Source organism: Phaethon aethereus (genome assembly GCF_964289735.1).
Source record: "Phaethon aethereus genome assembly, chromosome: 11".
Classification (NCBI taxonomy): Eukaryota; Metazoa; Chordata; class Aves; order Phaethontiformes; family Phaethontidae; genus Phaethon; species Phaethon aethereus.
The window spans coordinates 6,747,734-6,763,751 of record NC_138587.1 but is presented as its reverse complement, the minus strand read 5'-3'; the positions used below and the strand labels follow the sequence as shown (position 1 = coordinate 6,763,751).

Below are 16,018 nucleotides of genomic sequence, written 5' to 3'. Positions count from 1 at the left end.
GTGTTTAGGACCTAGTGCTATCTCACCGAACTAGAAAATTTCTCACAGGACCTTCTCCTGGTCTGAGAAAGCCCTGCCATTAGATTTCTATTCCAACATCATTAATTCGCTAGTCTGTCCCTCAGCATGATCCTGTGCTTGCGCATCAATTCCACAGAATGGTCTTCAAGACTAAAATTCCTGTTCCAGTATGGCTGAATATTGTGTATTGATGTGAAAAGAAGTATCTGATCCTGAAAGTAACACATATATTCAGATATTGAAGAGGTGGTTTGTCCCAGAGAGAATTATGCTTTCTAAATAAGAGAAGAGCTACAATGCATGAGATTGTGAGAAGGTGATTGCAATATCAAAGGAAGAAATTCAATAAATAAACTTTCCAATTATTTCAGTAGCTTACCTGCTTGATAGAGTGTGTAAATTATTGTAATATATTTAGATGAAATTTGTGTAAGCAAAAGTATTTTTCTAGATACGCTAATTTATCAGAAAAACAATTTTTTAGATGTTTTCTGTGGATTTCTTTTTTTGGTGATTGAAATAAGACCCACGTACTGAAGTTATTATTGTAGCAACATGGATTTTCTGGCTGCATTACTTGTTCGCAGATGGTTAGCCTTTGACATGGCAATGAGATTGTTCATTTCTGCAAGATGTTAGCACAGATCAATATGAAAACTGTCTTACAGAGACAACACCTGTTTGTCAACCAAGCCTGCCTTAAAGGTATTTCTAGTATTATATTTTTGTTTGTTTAGTGAAAAGCCGGTAGTTTCCCTGGCTGCAGGGCTAAATTCCCTCTTTTCCCTCTTTGTTCATGTGCAGTTTGATAGCAGTAAGGAGAAGACTCCCTTTGGAAAAAGAGTGAAACCCACATCTTTGCAGCACTGGATATCTTAGCAGGTTGGGCTTAAAACTCTGTTGCCCTTACTCCATTTTGGGCTATAGAGGTATTGAAAGTGCTAGTTTAGTTTTCTGCCAAGCAAAAAATCACTTTCGTCTTTCAAGTTTTAAAATAAATATTTGGGGACTGCTCAATCCAGGTTGTGGCTCATAGGAAACAGGGCCTTTGCCCATTTACCAGTGGTATTGAAATATGTGTTATGACAGATGTCACCGAAGTCCAAGACTCATAATGAAAAGGAACAGAAAAATTTGAAGGCCCAGGAAACAATGTGAGTGGAACTAAAAAATGTGAACTAATATATATGGGGAAAAGAAGTATTGGAGTATTAATGCTGGAAAATTGCTAGTGCTACAATGGGGATAAAAAAATAGGAAAGAGATGGCATTTTCTCAAAGAGCAGGAGGTAATAGTCTTTTGCTTGTTGAGAACACTGTTGGAAAGCACAGAGCACCATTTCAATTAGATATTGCATTCCTCTTCCACTCAGACCATTGGCTAGATTTTCTATCAAATAGCATCTGTCTCTGTTTCTATCTATCCCTTGCTTTTCATTCCTTGTCTACCTCCATAGTGCCTACGTGCCTAAGCAGTAATAGAGAAATGCCTGTGTATCTGGTAGTTTATACATTGTTGCTCAAATATTTTTGAAACTTGATTAATTTGTGTTGGTCGTCTATGTTTCAGTTGACAGTACTGAAGAACAAGACTAGAGATAAATGCTGGGTTGGGAAAATAGGGCAGATTTCCTCTCTTAAATGGAGATGATAATACTCACCAACTTAAAAGCACAGTATTTTTATCACTGTTAATAATAATGTTATAGTTAAATAGTGGCATTTTAAAAACATCAGTACCAGTGATGTCAACGATGCAGGGAAGAGCTATAGACATAATTAAGGTGATGGAGGCAGGCTTACAAAGAAAGATGAAGAGAAGCAGCAAATGCACAGCTTGGCTAAGTGGTGATAATGATGATGGGGGATGTGATGACCGTCTAAAACATAGCTGACATCTGTAAACATAGAATAGGGAATAGTTGTGTTCAGTTGGTCATAGCATTACAATTAGGGTTAATGAGGAAAACTGAGCAAAAGAAAACACAGAACATTTTTTTGCTGCTCAGCCCAATAGTAGATCACATTAAACTCTAGAATGGTATCTTCAAAGGATCCCCTGTTGCATCAGCAGAAGCCCAATTGCTTAAATAATGTGAAAATAAATTGAGCAAGATGCTCATGAGTGGGCAGAGGGAAACATTTTGATACTGGGAAAGGACTGGGCAAGATGACCTCTTCTGCTTCCAATTTCCAACACTCTATTAGAAAGAGTTGGCAGTGATGCCCTATTTCTAGTTTGCAGGCATTTCTCTTTTTTTTAATTTGTAATGAGAGCCCAGTTTATATCCAACATTATCCAAGACTTTGAAGATTGGAAATTCTTGTAGCTGAACTGAGGGATCAGAGCATTAGGGTAGTTTCTCTGGTGGGGCTCACCTGGAGCTGCACACCCCGGATGCACATGAACCCCATGGCATGGCAGTTAAACCTGAGCTATCTGAAGCAAAACATTTGGGGCTGAATAAAATGGCGTTTTTCTAATGAGCTCAAAAGCAGAAAAGCTGACATGCATCAGGACAAGTCTAAGAAGAATTGAGGGAAGGAAAAGCATTTGTGTTCGATGCTGCAATTGGCACAGCATCTGCAGCACATCAGACTAGCTGCTTTTCCTTAGGAAGTTGCGGTACATGCGTAAGGACACGTGCATATGTCTTTTTTCTTTTTGCAGGGCTGCCTCAAAATGTGTTGCTTGGTTTATTTTAGACTAAGAGTTTAATTTCTTTTTTTTTAATGTAAAATGGCTCCTTTGTGATCATAAAACACAGAGAGTTCAAATAATTTCCTATTTCCTTCTCTGTCTGGACTTCAGCTTTCGAGACAATTTCCCCTTTTTGATGAGGATATGAGTGGGGCATAAAGTTTCTTTACTGTAGTAAAATATATATAGGAAAGAAACTGGCAATCATTAGTTAAAAGTAGTTGAGTTACATGAATTATAGCCCCCCCAACACATAAGGATTTTATCTTGAATTGAAATTTATTGATGTTTGCCAATGAAGTGTCAATATTTTTCACCAAAAAGGTTTTAGTTTAAAAAAAAAACCTGTTTATAAAGCAACTTTTAATTAAAAAAGCCTACTCCAAATTCTCAGAGATAGTATTTGGATGAATACTGATCATTACCAAGAGTAAACAGGAGAGAGAAAAATAAATGCCTTTTCTTCCTGGCCTCTTTGGTTCTGCTAACTGCAGAACTCCCTGCACACTGCTACTGTTTAATAAAAAATAAATTAATATGAATTTCAAGACAATGCTGTAATGTATCACATGTTGCTTTCAAAGTAGGAAATTATTTGCTCTCTAGACTTCATGTATTTCCACTCAAGTATGCAGCTCTTTTTATTCATATTATAAGGGAACAGAGTGAACTGAATTGCACATGTATTCAAAGGAGCAGCACAAATCTGAACAGGAGCCAGATGATCAATTATGAGGAGGTGGTACTGCGTTGTGTTGTTCACCAGCAGCTTCAAGAGAGAAGAGAAAGAAATTGTCAAAGAGAAACATTCAATGCAGTTACAAAAAAGGTAAAAAGAGAAAGGAAACAGAATAAATCACGGTTAGATTTGTATGCTGAGAGCTGGAGCGGAAAGACAGAGCAAATCAAGGTGACAGGAAATAAAATATTGCTCATCAACAGGAACAGGGAGGAGAGAGACATCGAAACATGGAGACATGCAAAAAAGCTCAGGGTAGTGACTATGGGAAAATGTGGAGGAAAGGAGGACTTGGGAACGTTCAAAGTAGTTTGGAAAACGAGAAAATGAATCAGACTTGTTTTGTTTGAGATGAATGTCACCAAAACAAAACAAAAAGCAGAAAATAAGAGGAACGAAAAGTTATCATGAAATAAAATATTGCCACTGTCCTCTCCCTTAAGATTTTGGTGAGAGGAGGCAACCACCTTTCCACTAAAGATTTCCATAGGAGTAGCCACAACTAAGAGTTAAATTTTGAGAACAGTAAGGTCTGAATCCGACATCGGCCTCTGCCTCCCTCCCTCTTCCTCAGACGTGGTTTGGTCTTGACCAGTAGTAAAACAGCTTAGTCATGCTTAGGTCTGGATGGAACAGATTGAGAGAGAATTTTTTTAACTTGTTAATTTAGAACCACAGTATAGTAGTCTGAAAATTAAAATATTGCTGTTCACATATCCAGTCTGTAACATTTACTGAAGTGATTGACTGTGCTTGAAGCTAAATAAGGATCAGTAATGAGTGTGCTATAAATTCCTTAGGCTGGAGACTACCAGGTTCTTCTGCTATGGATAATGTATTCATTGTAAAACGCTTTCCATGCAAAAACAACCGATTGCTTCTGTTCCTTCGCTTCCTTTTGTCCTTCTGTACCATTGCGCAGTCAGTTCCTCGCAAGAGCATAATTTTCTACTCAAATGTAGGACCAGCTGCTGGTGGTCATGGTGTGAACGACTCTAGGAATATATGGGGTGGGATAATGTACACATATGTCCACTGAAAAATGGCTAAGAAATGATTGCTTGACATTGCTTAGCTGCAGCAGAGTATAGAATTTACTGCTGCTGCTCGTGGCACACAACACCTGTACAGTGACATTTTCATTACATATGCCGTAACTTATAGTCCTTTGTTTTCCTTTTCATGGATTTTGTAACACATGGTCAACCCCGCTGACAAAAATGTTACTGCCACTGTAGCAGGAAAACTCATCTGTAAGACATCCCATTCAAAACATCTTCATTTTGATCCCACCATAACATCTCAGTTTTAGGCATTGGCCAAATTCTTTTAGTCCTGTTCCTCCTTGTTATTTTATTTATTGTCATGCTTTGGAAGATTAATGCAGCTTCTGCGCTGGGTATAATTCTCTATATCAGTCTGTATATAGTATTTCTGCAATCCTAGCTCTTCATCACTGTACATTCTTTATGGATCACATTACTTTCACCACCCTTTATCTAACTGCTTCATAAAAACCATCTCACATATTTATAAAGCATGACAAGAGCATTACCATAAACTATGTTACTCTGCTCAGTAAACACATCATAGACTCTCCATAGGCTAATCACCTTAGTGGATAAAATTATCTGGGGATGAATTTATCTGTAGCAATCATATCAAAAGACAATATGAATAGCATATTGTATGTAAGAGCATTGTTCTGCTTTTCCATCATTTTGTCTCAACTGAAAGCCTGGTTTTTAAGTTGGTTATTGCTGATCTTCTTTGTAATCAATAGATTCATTTGTGAATATTTAACAGAAATCCTAATAGTGTGATATTTTCGTGTATCATATGAAACAATAAAGGACATATTATGAGTGTAATAAGCAATTTTGGGTCTCTTTTGAAGTTGGTGAGGAAAGTAATACAGTTTCCCAATTTGGAGAGGAGGCTGAAGATAAAGACATTTAATAAATGATTAGGCAGTTTTGGAGATCTGGAAACATCAAGGTGCTTGAGGAAAGCCTGTTTTGCAAGAGCGAGAGTCTGGCAGGACCAAACAGTGCTCGCATGGTTGACATAGAATAATTTCTAAATCCTTTCTTAGTAACTACTTCTTATGCACACTTCTATGTTCATTTCTCAGCAGCAGCCGTGCCTAAATCACATATTTCTTATCAGTCTAATTATTCCATCTGAAAAGAGTTATCCTATCTTTCTTTCATTGTGTGCCTTTTCTAAGACTCATTTAACTTAACATCCTTTCTTTGGATGCTTTTTGCTGGCAGCAGTTAGCAGAACAATATGTTGAGGCCCCAAGAACAATATTCTGTGGTTCACCCAAATTTTGTTGTTAGGATATTTTCAGGCCTAATTCCACTTTGGATTTTCACCGTGCTCTGACAAGGGACTGGAGATGCCAACATGGGAAACATTCATTTCTATTCAGCAGCAGCAACGTTCATTTCTCCACAACTTCGTTACCTAGAAAATTTGTTCTGGGGAAGAATTGTGCAGCTGCAAAGCAATGATCAGAACAGCGTAGTAGGTCTTTTTATCTCTAGTTTTATACTGCTGCCTGCAGTTTAAGTTATAGGAGGAGCACTGCTTCAGTACAGGCATATTACATCCATTTTGCCCAAACTGTTTTTTTTTTTATCCTCTCTGACAAATCAAGTATTAAATTTTCTAAACCACCCAAATGAATAAGGGCAAGATTTTTTTAAAGATACTTCTAGATTTTATACTCAGCCTTAGTAGGCCTACATCATTTACACCAAGAAATCCCATTTACAAGTGATATAGACCTTTAGGACTCTCATATATCACTGAAAGTCAATGAAATTTAGAGTCATAATGCCTATTACTTTTTCATACAGAACTTAAGTTATTTCTCAAAAATAACATTATTCTCTTTCTGAATTTTCAAAGTTCTGCCCCTTTATATACATCTCTTAATGGCATTCCAGAGCTGTAAATCCCACCAAAACTTCTAAATTCTAACCTCCATTTCTCCAAGTTGTTGTAAGTTGATCTCACTTTGAAGTAAAAGAATCTCATTAAAAGACTGAAGATCCCCACTAAGAGAACATTGGATTCTTGGCTGCCTCATGAGTTACATATCTGCTTTTTGCAGTTCATCAATACAAAAATGTGAACAAGACCTGTTACAATTTGCTTTTAATGCTTGCTGTGACAAAAAAGCAATCAAACGTATGGGGTATACGTATGGTCCTCTGCAGGCAGCACTGCCTTATTGCCTTCACTCTGCTGTCCATCAGGAACAGCATCACACACACAATAGGTGGGATTTTCTCATAAACTCTTGTCATTTTTGTGTATGTGTATACTGTCCAGGTGCATGCAAAATCGTAATTAAAACTACCCGTAACTCTGCTTCAATAACAGCTAGAAGCAAATTCCTCATCGGCATTCCTCTCCAGCCACTCTCGCCCTGTTGTCCTCTTGAAAACTCCAGCCAAGGCTGGCTATTGCATTGCCACGTGAGATGCAATGTGCCAGAGGCAGTAGCTGCTAGAAGACACTCTTGTTTTGCTGGATACCATTTTTCCTTTGATTCATCTTTAAAAGATTTTTTTTTTAAATATGCATAAGAATAAGGTCCTGTGCAAAATTTCTCAGGAGATCAATTTGCAAGGCTCTTTAGTAGAAAGACCTATTCTCTAATGTGTATATTGGTTTGATATGGAAATCCATAAGCCTGCCCTAGATCCACCCACATCTCATACACTGGTGTGCTCCGGGTTTTCTTTGTGAATTCAAGAGTAGAATCCGTACCATTTCTCCTTTACAAAAAATACTTACTTTTAATTTCTGTGAATAAACCAGAGGATCTGGTTCTTGAGGATCAGAGTCTGTTCTGGGTGTAAGTATAAGAATCTGTAAATCTCTTGGATAAAAAGCCTCCTGTGGCTGATGGCAGACAGCATTAGTAGAAAACCATAAAAGACTACAAATCCATGTGCTAATTAGAGCTTTGCATATCCCTGCTTCCCCTATTATACTGAATGAGAAATAAAATATGAAAAAAAAAGAAAAAAAAGAGTTGGAATTCAAATGAAATATTAACATTCTGCTCAACAAAATATTTTAAAGATATTATTTTCTTCTAGAAATTCTTTTGTTATGGGTTTTTGTGTAAAAGTTTGATTTAATGGAAATGGCCTTTTCTGTCAAAACTGCTCTTAGAAAATTAGCTTATAGCACCATAAATAACCAGAGTTGCCTGTGCTGAATGCCCATTGCCCCTCTTAGCTTTTAAATTTATTCCAGAGTCTGTCAAACCTCTGGCGTTGGATGGAAAACTTTTGGACTGTAGCTGACCTGCTTTGTCCAGCAGTTCTTCTCCAGGCTCTGATCATGTGTGCAATGGGTCAACGTGAACCAAGACAATACATTTCTCATCTGACTAGAAGCAGGGTCATGGCATCAGTGATGCAGCAATCGGGGCCTGAACTGAACAGGACCATTGCACCACCCGCCAGGGAGGAGCCCCATGGGCTTCCAGCTGAGCTGTGTCCTCCATGAGTCCTCTTTTAAGTGACTTAGACATCAGAAGAAGCTCAATAAGCGTTCAAAATGAACCACAAGGTGCAAATCCACGGGAAACACAATTTCGCTCACCACACTCCACTCTTCATGAAACTACTTGTTCTGGTCTTTTGTAAACAAGTAGTGTTTTCTTTAGAGGATGTACCGTGTGTCTCCAGAACCCTTTCACAGCAACAACATTCGAGATAATAGTATCTCAACTTAAAACTTAATGACCCACAGCGAGAATCACTTGCGTTGCTGCAGTTGCATAGAACCTTCCCAAACTGAAAATAATATATATCCCATGTAATGAACAATGTAAATACCTAATATTAATGAAAATATCAATATAAATTTAGGGAACAGACCCCTGCGGTCTATTCTGACCCACTGGGCAAAAAAAAATCCAGTATATAACCAGGAGGCTTGCAGAGAAAGCGTGGTGCATGACAAATTCCCACGGTTACTGTAACTCCATATATAATGAGTAGCCCATGAATCTATTTGTGTCAGTTATCGTAATGAGAAAGAATTAAGTATGGCTTAATGCTAACTTTTTATACCTGGGTCCATTTTTTTGATGGTACCTTTGTGCTACTTAAAGTTCATGGGGCAAATTCAACTGTTTTGTAACTTCGCTGGACCTGATGGCAATCTGGCAGCTGAGGTGCAGTTAGCCTAAGACCTCTTAAAAATCAGTGAAAACCCTAAGCCCCGTCTGATCGCTCTGCAGCCATTGCCACTCTCCATGTGCAGAAATGCATCCTGTAAGCTTGATCCTTTTCCTTCTGGAGCAGATACAGAGTGTCAGTGGATTACACGTAAAACAAAAATTAGAATGTAATTGCACTGTGGGTATGAGGAGTCTTTTATTTGTTCACTTATGAAGTGGCTCGTGGAGTAGCATGGGACTTTGTTTTTCCATCTGTTACATATTCCCGTCAGAAGCAAAAATGTTATTTTGTTAGTAACATAGTAGTGGCTTATTATTTCTTAAAGTAAAGTAGAGTATAGTATTTTCCCCTGAGTGCAGTGTAGTCGGTAGTTCTGGCACATTAGCTGGCATAAACATTTTGATTAAAGCTTATGAATGTATTAATTATACCTGGGAAGTTTCCAAAGCTTATTCGAACTGCAAACTCTTCAAACTGCAGGCCCCAAATCTGAATTCTTTTTAGCAAATGTAAAAATGGCTATCACAGGGTTGCCTTTTCTTTCTCTAGGATGTTTATACAGTGACATGAGGTGGCAAGGGTGCAATTTTTTTTTACCCATTACTTTCTGTAGGCACTTTTTCAGAAAGTCTTCAGGTCCCTGAAGAATTTTTACTCTCATGTTAAACATTTGCTTGAAGTCTAAAGAACTTCAATTCTCTTTAAAGCTTTCTCTGATCTCTTAGGTCTAGCAACATCTGCATATACTTAAGCATTTATCAGAATAACATCACTGGGTATATGACCCCAAACAGGATGACAACACTGGAACATAGACTCTCTAGCTGAGGCTGTATAAACAAACTGAGCTAGAAAAAACAGTAATAGTTCTAATGAACTGTCTGGAAATGTTGGTGGAATTGGTCCATATGATTTCCTTTGCTCATATTCCCATGGTGGGTTGCTTATGCTGTAACACAGGGCAAAATTTGACCAGCAAAGCCGAGGAAGTTGTTTGGGTATGACTATTTTTTTGTGGGTAACATGAACAAGTTCTTACAACAACCTTCAACTCGATCAGGTTGTGTGGTGCATTGACGATGAGATAGAAGCAAATGTAACAGACCACCTGAATTCTAAAATCACTGGGCGTACGACCCCCCCAAAAAAGGCATCTCTTATCTATCAACCGTCTGTGCCTCTGCCAAACAACCCAAGAAGTCTCACCTAAGTGATGCTTTGCTCAAGCATTCATGCACACATGCATTCATTATGACTGACCTGCCCTAGGAAGGTCCATTAAGTGGAACTCATTTCAAGCACAGATGGTCCTGAATAGCTTAATGTCTGCCTGGTGGCCAGAATAAGTGAATTCTTGATGGCCTTAGACTTCTGATCACATACATGCAGCCAAGGAGGAAATGAAAACATGTTTATCATTTTGATAAACAGCATCTCTCATTGCTGCAGGATGCTCCATGTAACTCAGCAGAGTCAAATACTATTAAATTGTCATCACTGTCAAAGACAGAACATATAAGTTTTGCTACCTGAGTCATAGTTAATGACTTCCACAATGTATAACACAAATCAGTATTGCTGTTTGCCTTTTTTATGTTTGTTTACTGATAAGTTCAGGCTTGGCTAGAATACAGAGGCGAGTTATAATTTTGAAGTGCAAAATATGCTTTTATTATTACGTCTCAGCTAGAGGTATAAAAAACAGAGATTACTAGAAGATGGCTTTTTGGCTTCTGCCAGGCGTGCACTCAGACCCTATAGATGATTAGATATTTTAAATCACAGCCATCCACAATAGGTTCTTTCTTATGATAAAATATTTCACTCTGCAGTGTGTTAGCTCAAGGTGGCTTAATAATAGAAATAAAAATGAACATGTTTTCAGGAGTCTGGTGCCCTCCAATTAGAATTAAACCATTTGCAGGAGTAACAAATGGTTGTCCCTGTTTTATAGTAAGAATTATGGATAATTTCTACAGTTTCATATTTTAAGCTTATGCAGAACATTTTGGAAGGCTCGGAAATATGAGCAGAGACATAATGCCACAGACAGTTGCCATCTTCAACAGCCCAGAATCCTTCCCAGCAGCCAATTCTTTCCCTCTTGCTTTGGTAGGCATCACATTTCCTTCACGCAAAGTTCAGGGCATCCTGTGAACTGAGCACTCAGAACGGGTTAGCTGTTCTTACTGCCGAGTCCTGCTAATGTTTGGTGTGAAGAGGACATAAGTCATGTTAGGACATAGCCATTTACCTCTGAAGATTCTTGAAGAAACAATAAAACTATTCCTGATTTGCAAGTTTGTATTTCATTTCTAAACTTTTTTCTTATTTTCTTGGGGCAGGAGGGAATTAAAAAAACATAAGCTATTTTTATTATCAGGTGGATAAAGCAGCCACTTCATGAAATGTAACTCTCAACAAAACATTCAGAAGACACTTGCTTAGAGGATTTTGGGGCCCTTATCTCTCCTTTTAAGATCAACAGCAAATCCTCGATCAACTTGAATGAGTTGGATGAGGCTGTTATTGTGGAAACAAAGCCAGAAGCTACCTTAGCTCAATAGACCATAAGCTTCTAAAAAAAGACATTTCTATTCTTTATGACGAGGATTTAAACTTTTGCTGCACTGACAGCCTATCAGGTCAATAATTCAAATTTTTTCACGACTCCCAGCACTGTAACATCTCGCCAGGTCTTCCCATAATCTAGTAGAACCAGTGAGAAAAAATCACTGGTTGAGGAGCAGAAGTCCTCAGATGTCAGTATTACAGCATCTCTTGGTGCTCTGCCTCCCCTGGCCCCCTTCCCCTCCAAAGAAGGAAGTTGGAAATAAAAAATAAAATTCACAGAATAAAAAGGTGCTTCACATATACATCTGAACACGTTAAAATTGTTTTCAGTGGAAACTAAAGACTGATTCTTGTTCCTCTCCCCGCTCTAACTTGTTTCCTCATTTGTACAGCTGAAATAGAGATTTAAGTTGAGCGTGTGTGTGTCCCCCAGTATATTTGTGGTATATATATTTCTGTGACTAACATAATCGAGAGTGTGCTTTTTCAATTAGGTTTTTTCCTAGTCTCGCTGGGTCCATTTGTATTTGTCTGGTACCACTATCTATTCCTATTTCATATATGGCTTTTAAAAAGTCTAACATGTATGCATGTTTGGCTAAAATGCATACCAGCAAAACACATTGCATGCAACGTTATCCAGCGTGTTAAACACGCTTTAACAGAAAAATCTGATCCCACATAACAAATTTTCCAGGAAAACTGGGTATGTAACATGCATAACTTTCTCCATGTGAGATGTTTTTTTTTCTTCTATGTCAGCACTGGGAAGGGTCTTTTTATTAATGTTATTATAATTTGCATTACAGTTATAGTCCATGCAGGAAAAAGTTCCCATTAGTGTACTTAACCGTTCAGTGGTAAAAAAAGTGTTTTGTCATTGCTTTTATAGTTTCATTATGTTTTGCCACTCCTAAACAACTGTAAACTTCAAGTTAAATTCTTTATTGCTGCAGGATCTTGAGCTTCCACATAACAATTAAAGGTGTTATAAAGCTCATCCACCGCAACCCATTATTTTGAATAGGTAACGAAATAAGCAAGACTAGCTCATGCGGTTATTAGTACTTATACAACAAATTAATAGAGAAAATTAAGCATTTACCTTATTTACAGATATTTACCACACTCTATGTAGTCTAAAATTAGAAATGCTTATTACTGCATACGTTATCTTTATTGTTGAAGTTGTAATCAATAAAATCACAAATCTTTCTTCTCTTAGGGCATGACCATAAGATGAATTAAACCAATGAGAATCTTTTCATTGCTTTCAATATGATTTGGATGGGGGAACAGGGAGTTTGTCTGAAGAATTACTTCATAGAAAAATGCAAGCATTTGGGGCTGAGTTGATTGTCACAATTCCTCTTACTCCTAAGAGACACTTAAGAGACCATTTGTCAGATGATGGCCTTCTGAATTGTTGGGATCTCTCTTCTCTGGTACCTATTGACTTTCAAAAAGCTTGTGTCAGAAGGCCAAATGCACCTAATAACAAATACATGAAGCAGCATTTCTCTCCACATGAGTTAAACATTTATTGCAGAGTTAGTCTTGTCTCATGCTTGCAAACTCATCAGTGCTTGACCCTATGACCACACAACCTAAGCTCATTTCGCCTAATGGAGGTTCACAGGCTTCTATCCACTGACTCACCCTGGAATGTCTGGTTTGAAAATTTAATATTATAAAACACTTCCATGTTTCGTGGAGCCCCTGTTCAGTGGTAGTTGTTGTACCGCTTAATACTATGGGTACATCTTATAGCTCACCACCATATGACCTTAACAGCATACAGTCAAGGTAGATTCCTCCCTGCCCATCTACCTACACTGCACTACAGAAATAGCTCATTCGTACAATCACCAGGTAACAGGACTCGCTCCTGCGCAAGGTCTGGACTCCCAGACCTCTTCTGAAATCCCTTGTTCACAGCCAGACATGGATCAGCATCTCCACGCTGCTTATTCTCCTCCCTGGCTGCAGGGTTACCATAGTGTTCAAAAGCTCCCGAAGTTGTTTCCAAAAGAAGAGTGAAAACCAAAGACAGGAATAACGCTTTTTATGCTATAGTAAGAACAATGTACAGTTAGCATTTCATAGTGGCATAAAGCAAGAATGCTTTTCTAGCAAACCTAGCCAACCTTCTTGCACATACTGCCCTTTAGTAGGCTGTGCACGATGTTTTGTGCTAAGTTTAAACAAATCCTGCCAAATTTATGCCGCGATTTCATAAAGTAGCCAAATATCTGTGGGGAACAGACTGGCACTATTAAATACTTGGTGATTATGAGCTAAATACAATCTGAACTGAGGAATCAAGAAATTACTTGGGCAGTGCATTATCCCACTGTGGTGTCTCATCTCCTTGCACTGCGCTGCTAAGGTGAATCGGAATAATACACTTGACACTTCATTTCTGTGCATAGCATATGCCACGAACACCAAGTACGCATAAACCTTAAGTCACCAACTATCTGTCTATCACTCCTTTGTGTTCTCCACCTAATCAAACCATTGCAAATGTTCATAAAGAACAAGGAATTAGGGACAAGACAAATTAAACCTGGTGATCTTGCGCACAACAGGAATGATTCCTGCCCTTAAAGCTGCCAGTTTACTGAGTGGGGTAGCAAAGGGGAGTGCTGCTGGACCATCCCGTAATTTGCAGAGGCTGATTGTCATTCTCTAAGGGCTGAGTACTGGTATAGAATCAAATATTTGGAGAAAAAGCTTATTTCTAGACGGATTCCCTTAGCCTTCCCTTAGTCCCTGCCCTTGTACAAGACAGTATTTGGGGGAAGAGGCCTCCAATATTACAAGCATTAAATCAGCCAACGTTGGTGCACATTTACTGCAGTATGTTACCTACATTTCTTCAGGCCCAGACCTTGACACAGTCCTTTTTAGGCCAAAAATTCTGCTGATGTCAGAGAAGCTTCTAATATGACAGGCAAGCTATTTCTACCGTAGAGGGTCATTTATCTGCATTTCCTATTAAAACTGAAGTATAGCAGCACCTGGCTTATTCAGGAGCACGCATAATGGAAGAAATAATGTTGTAATCCCACCCGTATAGAAGCTGTGCCGACACATGGGTAGGAGCACACCTGGGTGCTTTGATTAGCCACTGCTGCTCTTTCTAATCAGAGTGTCAATATTCTCTTTTTCTTTTTTTCTTTTTTTCTTTTTTCTTTTTTGCCAGAAGGAGGAACGTGTGAAGTTATAGCAGCACACAGATGCTGTAATAAGAACCGAATTGAGGAAAGATCACAAACAGTAAAATGCTCCTGTCTACCTGGGAAAGTGGCTGGGACTACAAGAAACAGACCTTCCTGTGTTGACGGCAAGTAGCTCCTCCTGCATATATGTCTCTGTGTACCATCCAGGAAATAGCTTTAAGTCCATAGATTATGTGTAGGAATTTTGTTGTGTTCTCTATTTAACAAAATAGAAAAATCTATAAGCATAAGCATATATCAATTAATATATTAATTAATATAGTAATAATTTATTATATTAATATATTAACAATTTATTAATATAGTAATATATTAATTAATATATTAATTAATTAGGAAAATTTTCTTCACTGAGAGGGTGGTCAGGCATTGGAACAGGCTGCCCAGGGAGGTGGTGGAGTCGCCATCTCTGGAAGCGTTCAAAAAACGTGCGGATGTGGCGCTTCAGGACATGGTTTAGGGGACGTGGTGGCGCTGTGGATTAATGGTTGGACTTGATGATCTTGAAGGTCCTTTCCAACCTTAGTGATTCTGTGATTCTGTGATATTTACACCATCTTGCCTGCTACTTTATTGCATGGTTTAGTGCACATGGATCACGTTAAGATTTACTCACAAAAAAAGAGAGTATAGCATTCAGTACAGGCACTTAGATAAGTATAACAGATTCTGTGGCAGGATCAAGCCCTTAATAAATTAATGGGCAAAATTATCTCTTGCGTCACTTCACATGGTCCTCCCGGTGCCACATTAGTTTTGATTCATAAATATTTCAAAAGACAACAGTCATTCATTTCGATTTAATTAGCCATTTGAAAATTCAGTGACAAAAAAGATGAATAAATGAATCCTGTGGTCTTGTGCTGTAGCAAACATTACAGAAAGCTGCAAAAAAATCTTTGTCTTTTGAAACCACTGGTGCTGTTTCTTGTCATGGGGATTTTTTTGCTGAAGGAAATCCACCATGTCATTTGTGTCTGGGTTTCATATCAGGTCTAGCTCCACAGCGTGTATTCCTCTCCGGGGTTCCCCTGCCACTGCTGCAAGGTGAAACCGTGCAGCAATCCGGGAGAGAGACACGGCTTGGAAGTGCTTAGCAAAATATAAATCACATAAGAGCACGGGGAAGAAGTGGTACTAATCCCATCAGTTACCCTTGCCAAACAAGCCGCTCCATGTTGCAGAATCCCTCTGTGCAGCAGCTTTGTGAAACAGAATATCTCATAAAAGTTCCCCACTATGTTTTGTGGTCAACGTCTGGTGCCATTCTTTATACCACCCCACAGCCCGAAGGTGCTTCAAAGGGCCGGGGGTTGTTTTGCATAGAGTTGAGGTGGGCACTGCCCGGGGCTCTCCTCATCCTTCCCGTGGCTGGATGTCCAGGGGTGGTGGCATAGCTGCAGGTTTTGGAAGCACGCGACGTTTTCTCTTTGGGTCTGTCATGTGGCACTCGGCTTCCCCCCAGGTGAGCGAGAGGGGGGAGCTGTACAAGCGAACATTGGGGAAAATGGCTCCTTCTGGG

General features: G+C 38.7%; 1 protein-coding gene across 1 annotated transcript in view; it reads left to right on the top strand.

Moving 5' to 3' along the window:
• Positions 1 to 16,018, top strand: part of TAFA1 (TAFA chemokine like family member 1) — a gene marked incomplete at its 3' end in the record, with an annotated part of 226,185 nt that overhangs the window by 167,850 nt on the left and 42,317 nt on the right. The window contains exon 2 of the mRNA XM_082004575.1: positions 14,460 to 14,600. Coding sequence (XP_081860701.1) covers positions 14,460 to 14,600 — 141 coding nt within the window. The remainder of the gene's footprint in view (positions 1 to 14,459; positions 14,601 to 16,018) is intronic.